At 36.8% G+C, this 19,405-nt stretch overlaps 1 protein-coding gene across 5 annotated transcripts in view; it reads left to right on the top strand.

Annotated features, from left to right (window-relative positions):
• The first annotated feature begins 1,538 nt into the window (after positions 1-1,538).
• Positions 1,539-19,405, top strand: part of Trappc6b (trafficking protein particle complex subunit 6B) — a 39,795-nt gene continuing 21,928 nt past the window's right edge. For 2 of the 5 annotated variants that reach the window (XM_058584502.1, XM_058584501.1), the window contains exons 1-5: positions 1,583-1,994; positions 10,239-10,306; positions 11,621-11,738; positions 12,945-13,028; positions 17,098-17,191. In XM_058584502.1, coding sequence (XP_058440485.1) covers positions 1,914-1,994; positions 10,239-10,306; positions 11,621-11,738; positions 12,945-13,028; positions 17,098-17,191 — 445 coding nt within the window. In that variant the 5' untranslated portion in view covers positions 1,583-1,913. Of the gene's footprint in view, positions 1,995-10,238; positions 10,307-11,620; positions 11,739-12,944; positions 13,029-15,345; positions 17,069-17,097; positions 17,192-18,438; positions 19,004-19,405 lie in introns of those variants that run through there. The other 3 variants (XM_046461272.2, XM_058584500.1, XM_046461273.2) reach the window with 3 other exon arrangements.

Below are 19,405 nucleotides of genomic sequence, written 5' to 3'. Positions count from 1 at the left end.
CTGAGTTACATCCCCTGCACTTTGTTTTTTTTTTTTTTTTTAAGTTGTAGATGGGCAGAATATTTTTGTTTATGGTGCTGAAGATGGAACCCAGGGCCCCACACACGTGGGAGGCAAGCACTCTACCGCTGAGTGTAACTCCAGGCCGTCCCCTGCGCTTTTAATTTCTATTTTGAGATAGGGTCTTGCTAAATTTCTTAAGCCCTCACTATGTTGCTCAGGCTGGTCTGGAACTTGGGATCCTCCTGTCTCAGCCTCCCAAATCACTGGGATTACAGGTATGTGCCACTGGCTTCTTCAAAACATTATGAAAATCTCATGTTATTGTTGTGTGGAAATCAGCCTTAATAAATTGGTTAACTGTTTATTTTTTGACCTCTGTGGTGGGCTTAGTTCCTTGATGGTGGTGAGAATTATCTGAACATAAAGAATTATCTGATTTCACACATATAGAAAATTTTAATGCTGAAAACATTGAGATAATGGTGGCAAAATAGACTTCAAAATTACACTACTGTTCTCAAAAGCTTAGGTGTGAAAAAAAAGCTTAGGAGGAAATTTTATGCTTGATTTATGTGATGAGTGAAATAAACTGATTAAAATATCAGAAGAGACATGTAAAAAACATAATTAAGGAACATCATCTTAAATTCCTATGAAAAGAGTCTGGAGGTGGGAGGTTATTGATAACAATTTGAAAAAAAAATTATGTAAATTTGGGAGAAGCAGTGAATATGCTTGAAAGAAAAATCCACTTTATGATTAGAAAGCAAAGAACTAATCACAGGCTAAGCAATATGTTTAAGCCAGAGTTTGCCAAATTTAAAATGTAATTTGGGGGCTGAGGTTGTAGCTCAGTGGTAGATCACTTGCCTATATGTGTAAGGCCCTGGGCTCAATCCCCAGCACTACAAAAGTGAATAAATAAAAGTAATATGTAGCATGTGTATTTGCCTCTGTGTGGAGTTAAGTCTCAATCTGACTTAGATGCTTAGAAGTTCCATCTCAGGGACAACTTTTCCAAATTCTTTAGCACTATCTCATTTACTCAATCCTCTGATTAGTTTATATTTTCTTGTTCAAGAATCTTTTGTCTTTTGGTTATACCTTCACTGCCTCTTGTCCCTCCCCTTCCTTTGCACCACACAACCAGTAAACTTTCGGTTAGCCAAAATGGCTTTAAATCTTGCATTCCTGGACTTATTCCAATATGGATTGGTCTAACTTCTCAATATATCTAAAATTTGCAGACTGAAAATTGATGATTTATTCACTCTTTATAACCTTTCATATTAGAGAACATGTGGCAGGAAATGGAATAGTTGATGAAGTCAATAAAACATTCTTGTCAAATTGCATTTTATGCAAATTACTACGGAGATGGCAACCAGAGCTCCCTTTTTCCTTTTCGCGGTACTGGGGATTTAACCCATGACTAGCTCCCGGAGCTCCTTAAAACTTCTTTTACCTTCCACTCTTACCGGTCCAACACCGCCTTGTCAAGGGGGAGGAACCTTCTTTCACTTAGGGTGCTGGAGATTCACCCGGGGCCTGGCAAAGGAACTCCGCGACCATAGAGTCGACGAAATGCCGGGGTAGAGGGGACCGGAAGTGGGTTCTTTGCCCCTCGTCCTGGGGCGGGATCGGGTCTCTGCGGTTTTGGTTTGGCTTGCCCTACGGTCCGGCTTTCTCGCTAGACCCTAGGGCTTGGCCCTGCGGGGTGAGCTCTCCCAGGTATCCGGCTTTCCCCAGTACCGACCTTTGGGAAACCAGCGCACTCTTCGGTCTCCTAGCAACTGGGGACCGAGCCTGACGGAGCGCGGCGCAGATCAAGTTGTTCAAGCGCAAGCTTGAAACCCTGGGACCGGCCCAAACCGGAGCAGAAACCCGGAGCTTGGAAGAATAAGCAGGAAATGGCGGACGAGGCATTGTTTTTGCTTCTGCATAACGAGATGGTGTCGGGAGTGTACAAATCCGCGGAGCAGGGCGAGGTGGTAAGTGCTGCCACACGCCCTTGAGATCCTTTGTAGTGACATCTCTTGTTTCCCATGAGTGCTTTCCTTTAAACCCTGGCCCACCATCACCCCACGCTTCCCGAGGTATAGACAAAACTAGTCCCCACCTCCACATGTCCCAAACCCTACAACCTGTAGACTGTCTGCTTTGATACTTGAAGGTTTCTCCCTTTCTCTTTTGTATCTTCTATTTGATTTTTTTGTGTGTGTGTACTACGTGTGGGCCACAAATTTTCTTTCAGTGTTGTTCCTATTAGGATTAACAGGAATGTTAACCGTAGAACTGATTTTGGCATCCTGCTTAATTTTGCTGTCGTTTCCAGCATTTCTGAGCGATCCTCTGAACAGCCCTGACCACAAGTTGAGAATCTTCTTTCCCCATCCCTAACCACTCCAAACAGCTTGAGGACAGAAGGCTGATGAGGTTTGAATTCAAAGCAAAGTTTTCAGATATGACCGATAATTAGAAAACAATTTAATTCAGAAAATATTTATTTTGTCCCCATTATTTCGGAGTTGGTTTTAGGGCCTGGGATTTGTAATAGTGAATGAAACAATGCCCCAGTCCTTGTGGAGGAGTTCTCATTTGCTCATTGATAATTTCGGAAAACATTTAATGTCTGGCTTTGTGGGCCAGACACTGTGCTAGATAAAGAAAATAAACACCTCTGCCTCACAGTCCTTGAGGAATAGGGATTTTAACGAATAATTAATTAAGCATTGGATGGCAATTAGGTAGAAACACGAAGTTGTAACGGATTTTAGGAATGAGATACTCTAACTTCAAGTTAGTAGCCCTTACTACTTTTTTGTGGTGCTGAGGCTGGAACCTCAGGGCCTCATCCATGTAGACAAGAGCTCTATGACCAAGCTACACCCCTAGCCCAGCAACCCTTTGTTCAATGCTGTTGATAAAGAAGTGGAGTAGGAAAACCATTCTAGGCATGGCTAGATTGAATGGGTGGCAAGTGAGAGGAATTGAGAACTTAATTTAGAGCACTGTGTGATCTCATTGGAGGATTTTTGAATAGGAAATATTAAGCTACTAATAGGGAATATGTTGTCCATTTACCTTTTAGGAAGATAATCTGGTGTTTGGGCCAGAGAAGGAAAATATTTGTGGTGCGAAAATCTATGATTGCAGGAGGTGAAGAAGATCTGAATTAAGACAGGAGTGAGAGAGGAGAGGTTTCAAGACAGGAGGTAGAATCTGTAGACCTTGGTTAAGTATGGGAGTGGGAATTGAAAATTATGCCTTGGTGCTTCCTGTTATTGATAGTTCTGAACGTTAGATTTTTTTTTTCCCCAGGGGTCAAAAGGTACCTAAGTATATGATTGCTAGTGGAAAAATAGGAGACAGAAATCAGGTATTGGCCGTTTTTCCATTTTCATTTGTGTGGCAATTTTTAATATAAATGCTGGGATATAAAGCATTAATGCAAATCAAAAAGTTTCAGTGAATAGGTTTCAGCAGTTCAACTTTATAACAATTATAAATAAAACTGTTAAATTTTTCTGGAAAAAAAAAAAGAAAATTATGCCTTGGTTTTTAGCTTGAGAAGCTGGATGGTTATGCTATTAACCAGGAAAGGGAATAAAAGAGAAGAGATAAGCAAGTGAAAATAATAAATTATGCCCCCTCCCTCATGGTACTGAAGATTGAACCCAGGGCTTTACATATGCTAGGCAAGCTGCTTTACTACTGAGCTACTTTTAAAATTTTGGGATAGTGTCTCATTGCCCAAGCTGGCCTGGAACTTGAAATCCTCCTTCCTTGAATCCTCTGAAGTTGATGGAATTACAGGTGTGCCACCACCTCCTTGGGCTAGGTTTAATTTTTGAGGTACTTGTGGAACTTCTATGCTACCAGTTTGTAAACTACAAGAAGAATGGGCAAGATAGATTTAAAAATATCATTAGGAAGACATTAAAGAAAAGTATTGGAAATGAAGTAAATTATATTCTTATTCAGATCTCTCTAGTATATTTCCAAATTACAGATTTTCCTCTTGATCATCAATGTTGGCTGTTTATGTATAGCTGGCTGTAACCATTAGAAATATGCTTTTTTTTTAGAGAAAGGAAATCCATATGTTTTGAATCATTACAAATATATATTTTTTTCTATTGTAATATGTTCATGGTGGGGGGAAAATGAAAGTACAAATAACAAAAAAATGATTTAAAAACAGGTATATAGTAATCTTGATAATTAGATTACATATTGGAATCTGAATATATGAAGGTTCATTGTATTAATGTCTTTTGAGTGTGCTGAAATTTTTTTGTTTAAAAAAAAAGTAAAAAGGATCCAGAAATGGTTTTTAATATCTTTTTAGAATAAAACCATTTCTGAATAACAGAATTTTTAAATATTTTTTATTATAAAAAAATTTAAGTGAAATAAAGTTTCATAATCTTTCCGGAAAGTGAAGTAAACTTTCATTAAGTTCAGAACCAGTGTTCTTATTCTCCAAATCAAGATTTTAATGTTTAATGAGGAATTAAATCTCTAAAATTGAATATGCCCAAATTCATGGTGAATGAATTTAAAAGGTTGATAAAATATTCTGAGGTTTAATTTTTCTTAAAAATTGGGTGCCTAAGCCAGACTCAGTGGCACACACCTGTAATCCCAACAGCTCCAGAGGCTGAGGCAGGAGGATTGAGTTCAAAGCCAGCCTCAGCAATGGCAAAGTGCTAATCAATTCAGTGAGACCCTGTCTCTACATAAAATACAAAATAGTGATGGGGATGTGGCTCGGTCATTGTGTGCCCCTGAGTTCAATCCCTGGTACCAAAAAAAAAAAAGAAAGAAGAAAGAAAGAAAAAAGAAAAAAAATTGGTGCCTGCTAGTGAACCTTCTTGGGGCTGTATTACAGCAGAGTGGGGATAAGGTGACATGGACAATTGAGGCCAGGCTCAGCAACTCAGCAAGGCTCTGTCTCAAAATTAAAAACGACTGGGCATGTAACTCAGTGGTAAAGCGCCCCTGGTATCAATCCCCAGCACATAAAATTGAAATAAAATAAGTATGTTAAATGGTGAAAGGAGTTCTATGGAGACAAATTAATTATTTAGTTTATTTATTTATTTATTTATTTATTTGTAGTCCTGGGGATTGAACCCAGGTCCTTGTTCTTCGTAGGTACAGTCACTGAACTATGTCTACCCAACTGCAGAATGATTTGTGAAAACACAGATTATGAATGCATGAGGCCCTGAGTTCAATCCCAGCACCACAAACCAAAACAAAATCAAATCACAAATTACTGGCACCACAAATTACACCAGATGTTTCCAACTCAGTAAATTGACAGTGTGACTAATGAATTCACATTTCCAAGTTTCTATATGATGATGTTGATGTTGGTTGGGAAACAAATTGAAAGTCACTATGATGGGGGCTGGGGATGAGGCTCAAGTGGTAGCGTGCTTGCCTGACATGTGTGAGGCACTGGATTCGATCCTCAGCACCACATAAAAATAAAATAAAGATATTGTGTCCACCTAAAAAACTGAAAATAAATAAATAAATATTAAAAAAAAAAAAAAGAAAGTCACTATGATGGAAAGTTGCTGAAAGGGAATGATGTTTAATCTTAAAGATTAAATGGGCCACACTGACAGAGCAAATACCTGTAAGAAGTGAGGAAGTTGCTTATATGATATTTGAAGGAAGAACAGCCCATACAGAAAGCCCCAAGATTGGACCATACCGGGTTGTTTAAAGGGACAGCAATGAGACCAATGTAGCTAGATTGAGTTAGTTTGAAGAAGAGTGGTTAAAACCAAAGAGGTAGATGGCATTTGCTTTGCATAAGATTTTGTGGGTGTCTGGAAGTATTCATCTTAGAGGTGGTATTTAAAACCTTAAGATTGTCAAAGGAAGAACAAAAAACGGTTGCATGTTTCAAGGCCCAGGATGGTCATCAACTAAAACACACTGAAAACTGGGAAGCCTGGAAAACTGTAGGAAACATTTTGAATCAATAGATATCACAAAGGAATAACTGATGGAAAAAAGTCAAAGATGATACCAAGTTTTATAACCTAAAAAAAAAAAAAAGAAAAACAGAAAAGTTTCTAGGGAGAGGTTTTGGCATTTATGAAAAAAAAATGATCAGTAGTTCTCTGTTTTATCTTGTTGCCCAATGAACATGATTAGTGCTACAAAAATTTAAGGATTTTACCTGGATATGGTGGTGGTAACCACTATAATACCAGTAACTTGGGAGACTGAGAGGAGGATCCAAGTATAAGATCAGCCTCAGCAACTTAGCAAGACTCTGTCTCAAAAAATAAAAAGAACTAGAGTTGTAGCTCAGTGGTAAAGCACCCTGGGATCAATCCCCAATACAAAAAAAAAAAAAAAGAAAGAAAGAAAAAGTGAAGTATAAACATTTACATTAACATTTTAGCCAATATTTTATTTTTTTACTTGCAAAGAGTTTTTTTTTTTTTTTTTTGAGTTGAGGTCAATCTTCCTTTGTTACCCAGATTGCCTCCAACTTCTGGGCTCAAGTGATTCTCCTACTCAGCTTTCTGAGAACTGGGATTACAGGAACACAATACCATGCCTTACACGAAAGTATATTTTAATATGTCTTGGCAATAAATAAAAAAGACAATAGTAAAAATCATTATATATTTGTAAGAAATATACAGACCTTTTGTTTCAGAAAACGCATATTGCTTTAAAAAAAACATTTATTTTTTAGTTGTAGGTGGACACAATACCTTTATTTTATTTTTATGTGGTTCTGAGGATCGAACCCACTGCTTCACAAATGCTAGGCAAGCGCTCGTCCTCTGAGCCACAACCCCAGCCCCTGCGTATTGCTTCTTTAAAAAATTTCTTGGTAGTTGTGTATGGACAGCATGCCTTTATTTTATTTATTCTTATGCCATGCTAAAGATCAAACCCAGTGCCTCACACATGCTAGGCAAGCACTCTGTCACTGAGCTACAACCCTAGCCCTGCATATTGCTTTTAATCACATAATCAAACTGAAAATAAAACAGTAGGATTACTTTTAACTATAGTAGGAAACACCCCAAATCTTTCCGGTATGAGGAAGTTGCCTGACTTGAAAGAACTGGGTAAGAGCAGTCACTGCAAAATGTGGTAGAGGGAACAAGTTATTTTGTAGTTTACTGCTTCATTGTAGCTGTCTTGCTGACTAAGGAGCACAGTAACTACCAGTATGAACAAAAGAGCCTACTATGCAAGTGAGATCTTATAAGAATATGTTCCAGAGTAGAGGGGAGTCAGAGTATCACCTAATATTCCCAACCATTACAGTCTGAACTAGTTGTTTGATTAGGCATTGCAAGAAGATACAAACTGGTATTTCTTTCTTAGAAGGGTACAATTGATAAAATCACTAAATGATAACCGGTACCTGCTATGTAAGGCCAGTAGGAAAGTCACAACAAATACCACGTCTTTTTTTCCCAAAAGCCCCTTACACAATTAAAAAACTATATAAAAATAAATTTCCTTGCCTACTGAGAAATACTTTTATATTAGTCTATTTCTTGTTGCTAATAACACAATACCACAGGATGGGTAATTTGTATTTTTAGAAAGGTTTATTTTAACTCATGATTCTGGTACAGGACCACAGGGTTGCATCTGATGATGGTGTTTTACTGTTAAGAGTCCCACAGTAGTACAGGGTATCATACAGTGAGAGACAGGAAGAATACCTGTGTATCCTCTGGTATCATACTCTATCCTATTGTTATAGGGCTAGGGCTTTCTGGGAAACTGAGATAGTATGAAGACACACACACACCCCTTTCAAACCCCAATTCTTGTGATCAAGTCAGAAAGATTTCAGACATGTCACTCAGAGTGACAGACTTGAGTTTATTAGAACAGATAGGAAAGGAGGAAAAGGGACACTTTCAAGGGAGAAAGTGGGTCCTTCGAGAGAGGGAGGTTTAACACGCCTCTCCTGCTCTCCAGTTATATTGGTAGTCCCAGGGAAGTTTCCAGAGTCCTGCCCACGTCCACCTCTTGACTTTGATAGCAGAATGATATCAGACTGCCATGACAATTCTAGGTCACTTTGTCACATGCCAAAAAGTTTGAATTGGAACCTGTTCTTAATAGATTTTATGGTGAGGGTAAATTATCCTTATCTCCCTGAGTTCTGGGATCTGGTCTTGGAAGGTCACAGAAGTCCCCACCTTCAGGGTAACTTTTGTTCTTCTTACCAGCATTTTGGGCCTGCATTTCTCCTGCAGATAACAGGTAGTTTGCTGAGGAATGTAACATATTCTGAACCAGGCAGGGCTGCCAGTTAATTGCTTCTTAGAAAAGAAAGCATAGGGCTGGGATGTAGCTCAGTGGCAAAGTGTCTGCCTTGCATTCGCAAAGCCCTGGGTTCCAAAGCATGTGGGGGCCAGCACAATAGGTCTGTTTTGTAAAATTGTTCCCTTTACTTCATGTTCCCACCACTCATCTTTGTGTGTCCCTTATAAAGCCACAGTATTCAATCATGGGAGCTCTACCCTGATGACTTTAATACTAATAACTATTCCAAAAGGCCTCACCTCTGGACACCATACTTGGATTAAGTGTCTATCATGTGGGAGAGGTCTCTCTGTGTTGTATAGCCTGACCTTGAATTCCTGAATTACCTACCTTAACCTCTGGAATACCTGGGATAAAAGTTTCATTGTTTTTTCAGTGTTAAGGATTGATCCCAGGGCCTTGCACATGCTAGGCAGGTGCCCTGCCATGGAACCATTCTGCCAGCCCTTACTTTCTTAATTCCTCATAAGGGGGATTAAATTTCAACACAGGAACCTTCAGCGGACACATATTTAAGCCATACCCAAACCATAGCACACTTCAGTTCATACATGGATCCAATAGACTTCAAAATGGAAAAAGAAAATTTTTACAAGTGTAGCAAAAAAAGACTGCTGTGAACTAGAGCTTTAAAATTACTTATACAATTATTTCACCTCAATCCCACCCCCCCCCTTCCCAGTACTGGGGATTGAACCCAGGAATGCTCTGCCACTGTACTACTGCCGGGTTTCTGTTCTCACGACTAAAAGGCTCAGGGGTCACTCTAGTTAAACTGGGCTAACTGGGCTGCACGAAATAACCACACAAGAGACACAAATACCTTTTTCTTTGGGGTTGCTGTGACGGCTCCTCTGACCTTAAGGGTCTGCAGAAAAGGAGAGAGAGAGCACGCGCTGACCCCTTTTATTGAGGAGAGCTATTCAAATGAGGCAAGGGGTCAGGTTTCAGGGGGCTGAGTCTATTTTCATGATGTCCACTGTCAGCAGGTTGACTGACACCTGGGTAGGCCACACCCAAGGGCACAGTAAGAGGAGGGGACACACACAAGGCACTTCCATGGAAGATTCTATCCTAAACAGGGCAAGGAGTTATATTACAAAGGAACAGGTGAGCATAGCTTCACCCATGGGCTGTAGCAAGACACACCCATTTCTGTGACTGAGCGCCTCAGCACCCAGCTGGGGAGTGTAACTTAGTCACCCATAAGGTTGGCCTCCCACATACTACTACATGCCAGCCCCTTTTTATTTTTTTTATTTTGAGGCAGGGTCTTGCTAAGTAGCCTGGGGCTGGGGGGAGGGTTGAACTTGTAATCCTCCTGCTTCAGCCATCTGAGTCACTGGAATTACAGGTGTGTGCCAATGCACCTAGCTAAATTATCACTCTTATAACATTCCTTTCATGCTGTGAATTTTCTGGTGCATTATATACATCAATTACTTTGCATCAAGCTTTTCCATATTACTTGCATTTTTATAATATTCTCTTCAGTGGGAATTTTTAAATAATTTAAATGTATTTGTGAAATTAAAAACTCTCCTGTATTTTTCAGATTTGTAGGATTTCTATGCAATCTACATTATCATGTCTTTAGCTGTAATTTTTATAATTTTGAATACAAACATCTTAGTCTTTTAAAAGTAATCATAGCTGGACATGGTAGCACTTTCCTTGTATCTTAGCTGTTTGGGAGGCTAAGGCAGGAAGATTGCAAGTTCAAAACCAGCCTCAGCAATTTAGCGAGGCCCTAGGTAATTTAGTGAGACCCTGTCTCAAAAATTAAAAAGGACTGGGGATGTGACAGAGTGGTTAAGTGCTCCTGGGTTGTTAAATCCCTGGTACCAAATGAACAAAAAAGAACTAAAAGTATTTATAACTGTTGTTTTTTAAAATAGGAAAATGGACGTTGTATTACTAAACTGGAAAACATGGGGTTTCGAGTAGGACAAGGATTGATAGAAAGGTGAGCAGTATGGATTTGAAAATTTTCTTTCAGGTAGGTTATGAACAATGATAGTCCATTCAAAAGATTGCATAAAATTTGAAATATTTTCATTTTTCTCTGTTCCTTAATTCACAGTTGAAATTTTCTTTTTTAAGGAGCTGAGGGTGTAGCTCAGTGGTAGAACATGTGTAGCTCAGTGGTAGAAAATGCACAAGTCATTGGATTCAATCCCCAGCACCCCCCTAAGAAAAAAAAAATCATTTGAAGATCTAGTGCAAGATTAACTTGGTTATTCAAATTTTAAGTCCTAATAATTCAAGAAACATTTTACATCTAAATATTTTTCCTGAAAATATTGGTATTTTGAAATAACTGCTTAAAATCTCATTGCTTTTTTTTGGGGGGGGGGGTACCAGTGATTGAACTCATGGGCATTTACTGAGCCACATCCCCAGCACTATTTTGTATTTTATTTAGAGATAGGGTCTCACTGAGTTGCTTAGCGCCTCGTATTCCTGTCTCAACCTCCCAAGCTGCTGGGATTACAGGTGTGTGCCACCACTCCTGGCATCACTGCATTTTTTACTTAAGGCCTAGTAGGGTTTTTTTTAAAAAAAAAAAAAACCTGAATGAAATTTTGTTTAAAGTGTAGGAAATGCCTTAAGTCTTTGTTTATACATATAATAATCTTCTAATTTATAGATAGGTTTTTTTTTTCTTTTTCTTTTTCTTTCTTTTTTTTTTTTTTTTTTTAGTTTTAATAAATAGCAGCATAGTTATTTTTTTTTCTTTCCTTTTCCTTTTTTTAAACAATACTAGGGATTAAACCCAGTGTTGCTCTACTAGTAAGTTATATACTACAACCTTTTTATTTGTTTATTTTGAGACAGGATCTTACTAAGTTTTCTGCTTTGGCCTTGAACTTGTTATCCTTCTGCTTTAGCCTGGGATTAACAGGCATGTGCCAACATTCATTCCCTGCAGAATAGTTGAACTCTGATTATATTTTATGTACAATGCTATTATGAAGCTCAGTGGGTTTTTTTTTTGTTGTTGTTGTTGTTTGTTCTAGACTGATTGTACTTAATGTTGGCTCTACTGTTAGACAAATAACTAATGTATTGATAGACCCCATAACATATGTGAATATGTTGAAATCTATTTTGCTTGATGTTTAACACTTTATGACTTTCAATAATGTTCAGTGCTATTATGGCATTTGGAAATTAGTTCATAGTTTGCCCCTCTTGGGAAGAGTGAGAAAAATATGTTTGGATCCCTTAACTTTCTTTGGAAGAAAAGTATTGTATTACTTCTAGTTGATCTTTTTAGGTTTACAAAAGATACTGCAAGGTTCAAGGATGAGTTAGACATCATGAAGTTCATTTGTAAAGATTTTTGGACTACAGTATTCAAGAAACAAATCGACAATCTAAGGACAAATCATCAGGTATTCAGATAAACTAAGGGCTTTTTAAAAAAATTCTTTAATGTAAATGCCTTTGTTTATCAGTTTTATTTTAAAAAATAATTTCTTAACTTTTGGAATGTTTCTCTGATGTTATTTAGGTCGTTAGTTTTTTTTTTTTCCCTCTGGTAGGATAAAGTGAATAAAGATAAAGTGGCAATTATCAGTAAACTATAGGTATCCTCCCAATTACATAAGTTATGTTAAATTTTAAAATACAGCGTTCGTCAGAATGATACTGGTTTTAGGATTTGTTTTCTTAGTTATTATTAGTAAGTAATAATATTTAAGTAATTAGTAAGTAATAATATTTCACATTTATGTGAAATAATTTCCATTGTCTGATTTTTGGAGTACGTATATCTTAAGTAACTCTTGTATTGTTCATTACTGCTGTTCTTTTTTCTTTTTTGAAAGATTTTGTTACTGTACAATTAGGAGAGTACATAGAAAACTTTAAATGTATTGATTTTGGAGGCTGGGGATGTAGCTCCATGGTAGAGTACTTGCCTAGCATGCATGAGGCCCTGGGTTTGATCCCTAGTACTTCAAAACAAAAACAAAAAACCCCCAGATGACAACAACAAAACAGATTGATTTTATTTTACAAACTTCAAAGGCATATTTAGAGTGGATTTAGCATTTCAATGAAGTATAAAAAATGAAAACAGCTTATTTAATACTACTAGTAGAATTCATTTTTTTTCACAGTACCAAACTTAGTCTGGAATTGAAATGCCAACAAGAAGTGACTCCATTTATCAACTTTCTAAATGTGCTTTACTTAGCATATAATAATTTTGTATGGTTGAGTGCTAGTGATTACATAAGACTTAAGTTCTTTTTTACCTTTCGTGTAGGGACCAGAGCCAGGGCCTCACCTGTGATAATCAAGTGCTATACCACCGAGTCACATTCCCAGCCCAACTCTGAATTATTAGGGACTGTGTCTTATACCTCTTTGTATTTTCAGTGTATTGATATATTTAGTAAATATTAGTGCTACAACTGCTGAACTCAACCCCTTAAGCTTAAACATTGTGAAATTCTTTCATTTGAAGAAAATTTGACCAATGAAAAGGGGAATTTTAATAACAAAATATTCTTAAAGTTGTTATAGGAATAAGATAGGTTTTAAGGACTACAGACTAAATTGACTTTGAATCTTTTTTTGTATTTTTGAAATAGGGCATCTATGTACTTCAGGACAACAAATTTCGTCTGCTTACTCAGATGTCTGCAGGAAAACAGTACTTAGAGCATGCATCTAAGGTATTTAATGCAATAGAAGATTTGGACTTTCTACTAAAAAAAAGTAGATTTACTGTAAAAATTACAAATTACAGTGCCAATCACAACAAACTCTTTAATTTAAAATAGTAGTTTTAAAGTTGTACTTGGTATTTTTTGTTACTGGGGATTGAACCCAGGACGGGGTGGAAGGGTTCTACCACTGATTTACATCCCCAGGTATTTTAATTTTGAGACAAGGTCTTGCTAAGTTGCTTAGGGCTTCACTAAGGTGCTGAGACTGGCTTCGAGCTTGCTTTAGCCTTCTGAATTGCTGGGAATAAAGGGTGTGCCACTGTACCTGGCAAGTTGTCCTTTTTTTCTAAAGCCACTTTTTATGAAATAGGAGATATTCATCATGAATAACTTACATGTACTTGTAGCTGCAGCTAAATAAGCCTATAATGACCAATTAAAGAAACATTACTACTAAATGCCAGTGAATATAGATATATGATATTCTTTGAAAAAGTGTAGGCACATCAATACAGATAATTCAAACTTATAAAAACAGACATTGGCTGTGTAGAATTATTCACCTGAGAGTGCATTTATGATCTCCTCTAGTAGATTAAAATCTATAATAGGCCTGGGGTTGGGGTTGTGGCTCAGTGGTAGAGTGCTTGCCTAGCATGTGTGAGGCAATGGGTTCGATCCTCAGCACCACATTTAAAAAAAGAAAGAAAATAAAGTTATTAATAAAACATAATAAACATTTGTTTCTTGGAGTGCATGTTTTGTGTTAAATATATCTGTGTTTCTGGGTTTTGTGTAGATTTTGTTTTTTTAATCTTATGTAGAAATCAATCAATAAATAGTTGTGTTAATGAAAGCTAATGAATATTATTAGTATAAGCGTTCCTTTGAAGTGATAAAAATATCTAGATAAGCATAGACTGCTATTTACCTGCAAAAAACTTTTCTATACCTATATTATTGAACAGAAAGGAAGTATAGTTATAGTGGAAATATCATAGTCTTGGGATTGAATAAATTTAGATTTTAAGCTAAGCTACACGATTTACAGATTTGTAACATTGAATAAGTGACGTAACTCTTCAGGATCTTAGTTTCCTCATTAATAAATCGAGTATAATCATAGCTATAAGATTATTTTGATAGTTAAATGTATTTAAAGTATGTAACATGAGACTGAGTGTGGTGACACATAACTGTAGTCTCAACTACTTGGGAGGCTGAGGCAGGAAGATCACTTGAGCTTAGGAGTTGAGTACCAGCCTAGGTAACATAGCAAGACTTTATCTCAGGGGGAAAAATGTATTTATTATGGTGCTTTGCACATGATATACTTAGTAAATAATAGTTATTATTATAGCTGTGAGATGTTAACAGAGTAGGCCAAGAAATAGATGTGATTCTTATTTTTTGTAATTTAGTTTCATTGCTTATTTTCTGTATTTTTGGGATTGCTAGATTCTCATTACATTTTTGTGGTAAATATTTGTTCTCATTTTTTATTAATCTCATTTTAATATCTCTGGTTCTCACTTAACTTTTGGGAATCTTAATTTCTTTAATTGTAAAAAGAGAAAATTGAATCAGTTCAGTAATTTTTTTTGGTGGTGGTGGTGGTGGTGGTGATTGAACCCCAGGACCTTACACATACTAGGTAATATTCTACTACTGAGTACATCCCCCGACTTCTTTATTTTTTAAGACAGGATCTCACTAACTTCCCAGGCTGGCCTCAAACTTGTGATTCTCCTTTAGACTCCTGAATAGCTGTGTAGTTCAGTGATTTTTTAAATATTTGAGTTTATGGACTTTTTTTGGGTGGTACTGGGGATTCCACCCAGAGGTTTGCACATGCTAGGCAAGAGCTCTCCCAGTGAGCTGCATCACCATTCTTTTAAAACAATTTTTATTTTGAGGCAGAGTCCCTTTAAATTCCCAAGACCTACTTTGACAGGCGGGGATACTCACCACTATACTAACGAGGACGGCTCAAGACCTACTTTGAACTAGCAATCTTCTTGTTCTAGCCTCATGAGTTGCTGGCATTAACAGCACGTTCCACAACCACATCAGACATGTGTCTTTTTTTGGAAATGCTGGGGATGAATCCAGAGCCTGGCACATACTAGGCAAGCACTGGTTATGGACATTTTTATATTGGATCACTTTTTCCCAATAAATATATATGTATGAATGATTTTAATTTTCCTGGTCCTCATAGATTCCCAGGTTAAGAACTCTAGGGATAAACAATCTTTCTTTGTGTATATGTGTCCTATAACACTGAACCTATACCCAGCCCTTTTATTTTTATTTGGGACAGAGTTTTGCTAAGTTGCTGAGGCTGACCTTGAACTTGAAATTTTCCTGCATCAGCCTCCTGAGTTGCTGGGATTATAAGCATGTGCCACTACCAATGAGAAACAATCTACGGTCTCCTCCAGTTCAGAATTTGTTGACTTACGTGTAATTACTTATTAGTAACTATTTGTGTGCATTAATTATAAAATTTTATATTATTAGTAGATAGTATTGAATATCATGTAGTACAAAAAAAATGTAGATAATAAAAATATTCCTTAGATTATTAGTTTTTCAGTCTTCATTCCTGTCATGTCTTTCCCTTCTGTAGACCAGCTCCATTCCTTTTTTGGGGGTGAGGTGGGAGCGTATCAGGGATTGAACTCTGGGACATTCAACCACTGATCCACATCCCCAGCCCTATTTTGTATTTTATTTAGAGACAGGGTCTCTCTGATTTGCTTACTACCTCGCTAAGGTGGAGGCTGGCTTTGAACTTGTGATCCTCCAGTCTCAGCCTCCCATGTCGCTGTGATTACAAGAGTGTGCCACCATACCTGGCTCTTTTTTTGTTTGTTTCTTTATAACAGGGTTTCTTAACATTTGCATTATTGATATTTTGAAGATGATAATTTTTATCTCCACAGGCTATAAATGTATTCCTTTTTTGGTACTAGGAATTGAACCCATGGGTGCATAACCACTGAGCCACATTCCCAGCCCATTTTATTTTTTATTTTGAGACTGGGTCTTGCTAAGTTGCTGAGGCTAGCTTTAACTCATGATCTATCTGTCTTCGTTTCTTGAGCCACTGGGATTACAGGCATGCACCCCTGTGCCTGGTCCAGCCCTTTTTAATATTTGATATTGAGACAAAGTCTTGCTAAATTATAGAAGCTGGCCTCAACTTTAAATCTTCTTCCTTAACCTTCTGAGTTGCTGGGATTACAGGCATGTGCCATGGTGCCCGGCAGCTATAAATCTTGAATAAGTTCATATTATTGTCTATAGATCATAGAAAACAACTCTGATTGAATGAAATATTGTTAGTTTATTTACAGAGTGATTAGGAGGGCTCAGAAAACAGGCAAGAAACCGATTAAAGCAGCCAGAACATGACCCAAATTATTATTACTGGGAGGCCCTACTTAGAATTCTGTGGGCAGCATGGACAGTAGACAGAAACAACATTTGCCGTCCCCAGAAGAAAATGTAACTTGGTTTCTATCATTTTTATGTTATTGTAGATTCGGGTCCTGAACTGGAACACCTAATTAGCCAAGCTTAAGTCACATGTCCATACATTTTTAGTTGCCAGGGAGCTAGGACATCTTATAATAATCAGATTTTTTTAGTAACTTAAACAGTTTTTCCAAAACTTTTGGGGTTGTTTGTATTTATTTATTTTTTTTAGTTGCCAATGGATTTATTTATTTGTTTGTTTGTTTATTTATATATATGTGGTACTGAGGAGCAAACTCAGGGCTTCACACATGCCAGGCAAGTGCTCTGCCACTGAGCCATAACCCCAGTCCCTTGTTTTTTGATGCAGGATTTTGCTATGTTGCTCAGAATGGCTTAAAATTCCTGTGCTCAAGTGATCTTTCCACCTTAGTGTCCTCAGTAGTTTGGACTACAGGCATGCACCACCCTGCCTGGCTATTCACAACATTCTTATTTTTAAACATCAATGATTTATTGGTAGCATGACTTAATTAATGGCATATTTTAGTAGCTTTAGTATCAATAAATTCTCATTTATTTTTCCAATTAGTATCTAGCATTTACCTGTGGCTTAATCAGAGGTGGCTTATCAAACTTGGGGATAAAAAGTATTGTAACAGCTGAAGTGTCTTCAATGCCTGCCTGTAAGTTGAATTTACATTTCCTTTTAAAAAAATAATATATACATATAACATACATTTCCTTTAAAAAATAATATATATATATAAAATATGTATATTTATTTATTTTAGTTGCCAGTGGACCTTTATTTTATTTATTTATACGCAGTGCTAAGAATTCAAACCAAATTCCTCACGAATGCTAGGCAATTACTCTGCCACTGAGCTACAACCGCCAGCCCCTGAATTTACATTTCTTATAAATGTTTGCAGGTCTTCCCCCATCCCGGATTTTTTTTTTTTTTTGTCTTTTAGAGGGCTGGGCAACCTACCCAGGGCCTTACACATGCTAGGCAAGTGCTATATCACTCAAGCCTCTGTGGTGTTTTTATTTTTAAATTTTTTGGTACTGAGGCACTTTACCACTGAGCTACATCACCAGCCCTTTTTAATTTTTATTTTGAGACAGGGCCTTCTTAAATTGCTGAAGCTGGTCTAAAATTTGTGTTCCTCCTGCCTCAACCTCCCAAGTCTCTGGGATTACAGCCATGTGCCACCATGCTTAGCTGTAGTGTTTATTTAAGGAGGCGTTTTCCCAATAGCATTGAAAGTATCTTTTAAATAATTGTTTAGAATATGTCTATTATATAAAGCTAAATTAACTAGTCTTTATTTTTTGTGGTGCTAGGGATTGAACGCAGGGCCTTGTGCAAGTAAGGCAAACACTCTACCAACTGAGCCCTCAGTCTTATTGTTAAACTCCTTCTTAAAGATCTTATAACCGGGCTGGGGAATGTGGCTCAAGCGGTAGCGCGCTCACCTGGCATGCATGCGGCCCGGGTTCGATCCTCAACACCACATACAAACAAAGATGTTGTGTCCGCCGAAAACTAAAAAATAAATATTAAAAAGTTTCTCTCTTTAAAAAAAAAAAAAAAGACTATATATATAAAAAAAAAAAGATCTTATAACCACAGCTGCCAGCCAAGAATAAAATTTACTTGAGCTTTACTATATTACCTATTCCCAGTGATAATTAGCACTGAAATACTGGAAGGTAGGAAACACAAAAAGAAACAAAAGTACCCATTCCTGAACCAGATAATCATCCAATAAAAATGTTTTGAATATTGTGAGGAATGTGAAAAGTTTTTTGACACAGCAAGTTTCTTGACTGAAACTGCTTCCTTAGTAGAACAGAAAATTTTATGTGCAGGCTTGTTTTCCTTGTACTTCAAATCAAAAATTATTTTTATGTTTTCTTTTTTTAGGCAAATTTCAGGTGATGATACAGAAGCTATAGAACATACTGAAATGCAAAGCTTCCACAGTGTAAAGAGATAAATTATTCATGTATAAAGTATTTCAAATAATATGATTTAAATACATTGTTGGATGTTTGTATAGGAGAGTCTGTTTCATCTGTTTAACATAGACTGAGACAAGGGGTCATTCTGTTAGGATATAAACTTCTTATTGAAACTATTCAAAATGAAAACCTAATTTCAAATAACTGGACACCAACATATAGGACTCTTTAAACATTTTTGTTTAGAGATATGTATTTAACCACAGATGGAGAAGCAAAAGCAAGGGTTTGTTAAATTAGCATGAAGAAAAGTGTGCACCAGTCAGAATATTTGTGTAAGAATGACAAAACTTTGATAATGTATGGATTTGTTTTTTATTATTTCTATACAGCAAACAGTATAGTAAATTAAGCTTAATTTTTATTTTATTGCTTATAACTTATTTCTATTGAGAATTTTTATGCATGATTTCATGTATACATTGTGTGTGTGTATATATTTATTTAAATACATATGACTATCTAAATGGCTTGAAAGCTTAATTTCACTAGATTTTAGTCCTTCATAGCTCCATTAATGTAGTCAAAGTGAAATATAGATTAGTTTAAATGAATTTGGTGACTCCAAAGCCAAGGAATATTAGGCATGTTGTGGGAAATTATATACTTATTCTTGGTAAAGCCTGCCTTTCAACTTTTTTCACCATGCACCCAATTCCTGTTGAAAGTTCTAACATCTTTATCCCCTTATTTACTTTGCTGAAAGGGCAGATGAGTAAATAATTTTAATTATACCAACATTCATTGACCACATCTTCTCTGTGAGTTGGGGTCATTTCTTACCTAGCATCTCTTAGCATCTCTTCCGATTACTTCATCTTACTTAGATTACCTGGCTTAATCAGATACCTCTTAAGCTTTTGTTAGAA

Source organism: Marmota monax, unplaced genomic scaffold (genome assembly GCF_021218885.2).
Source record: "Marmota monax isolate L192 unplaced genomic scaffold, Marmota_monax_Labrador192_F-V1.1 WCK01_AAM20220418_F8-fsc00001, whole genome shotgun sequence".
NCBI classification, from domain to species: domain Eukaryota; kingdom Metazoa; phylum Chordata; class Mammalia; order Rodentia; family Sciuridae; genus Marmota; species Marmota monax.
The sequence above is the reverse complement of the archived record's forward strand: the minus strand, read 5'-3'. Positions and strand labels throughout refer to the sequence as shown.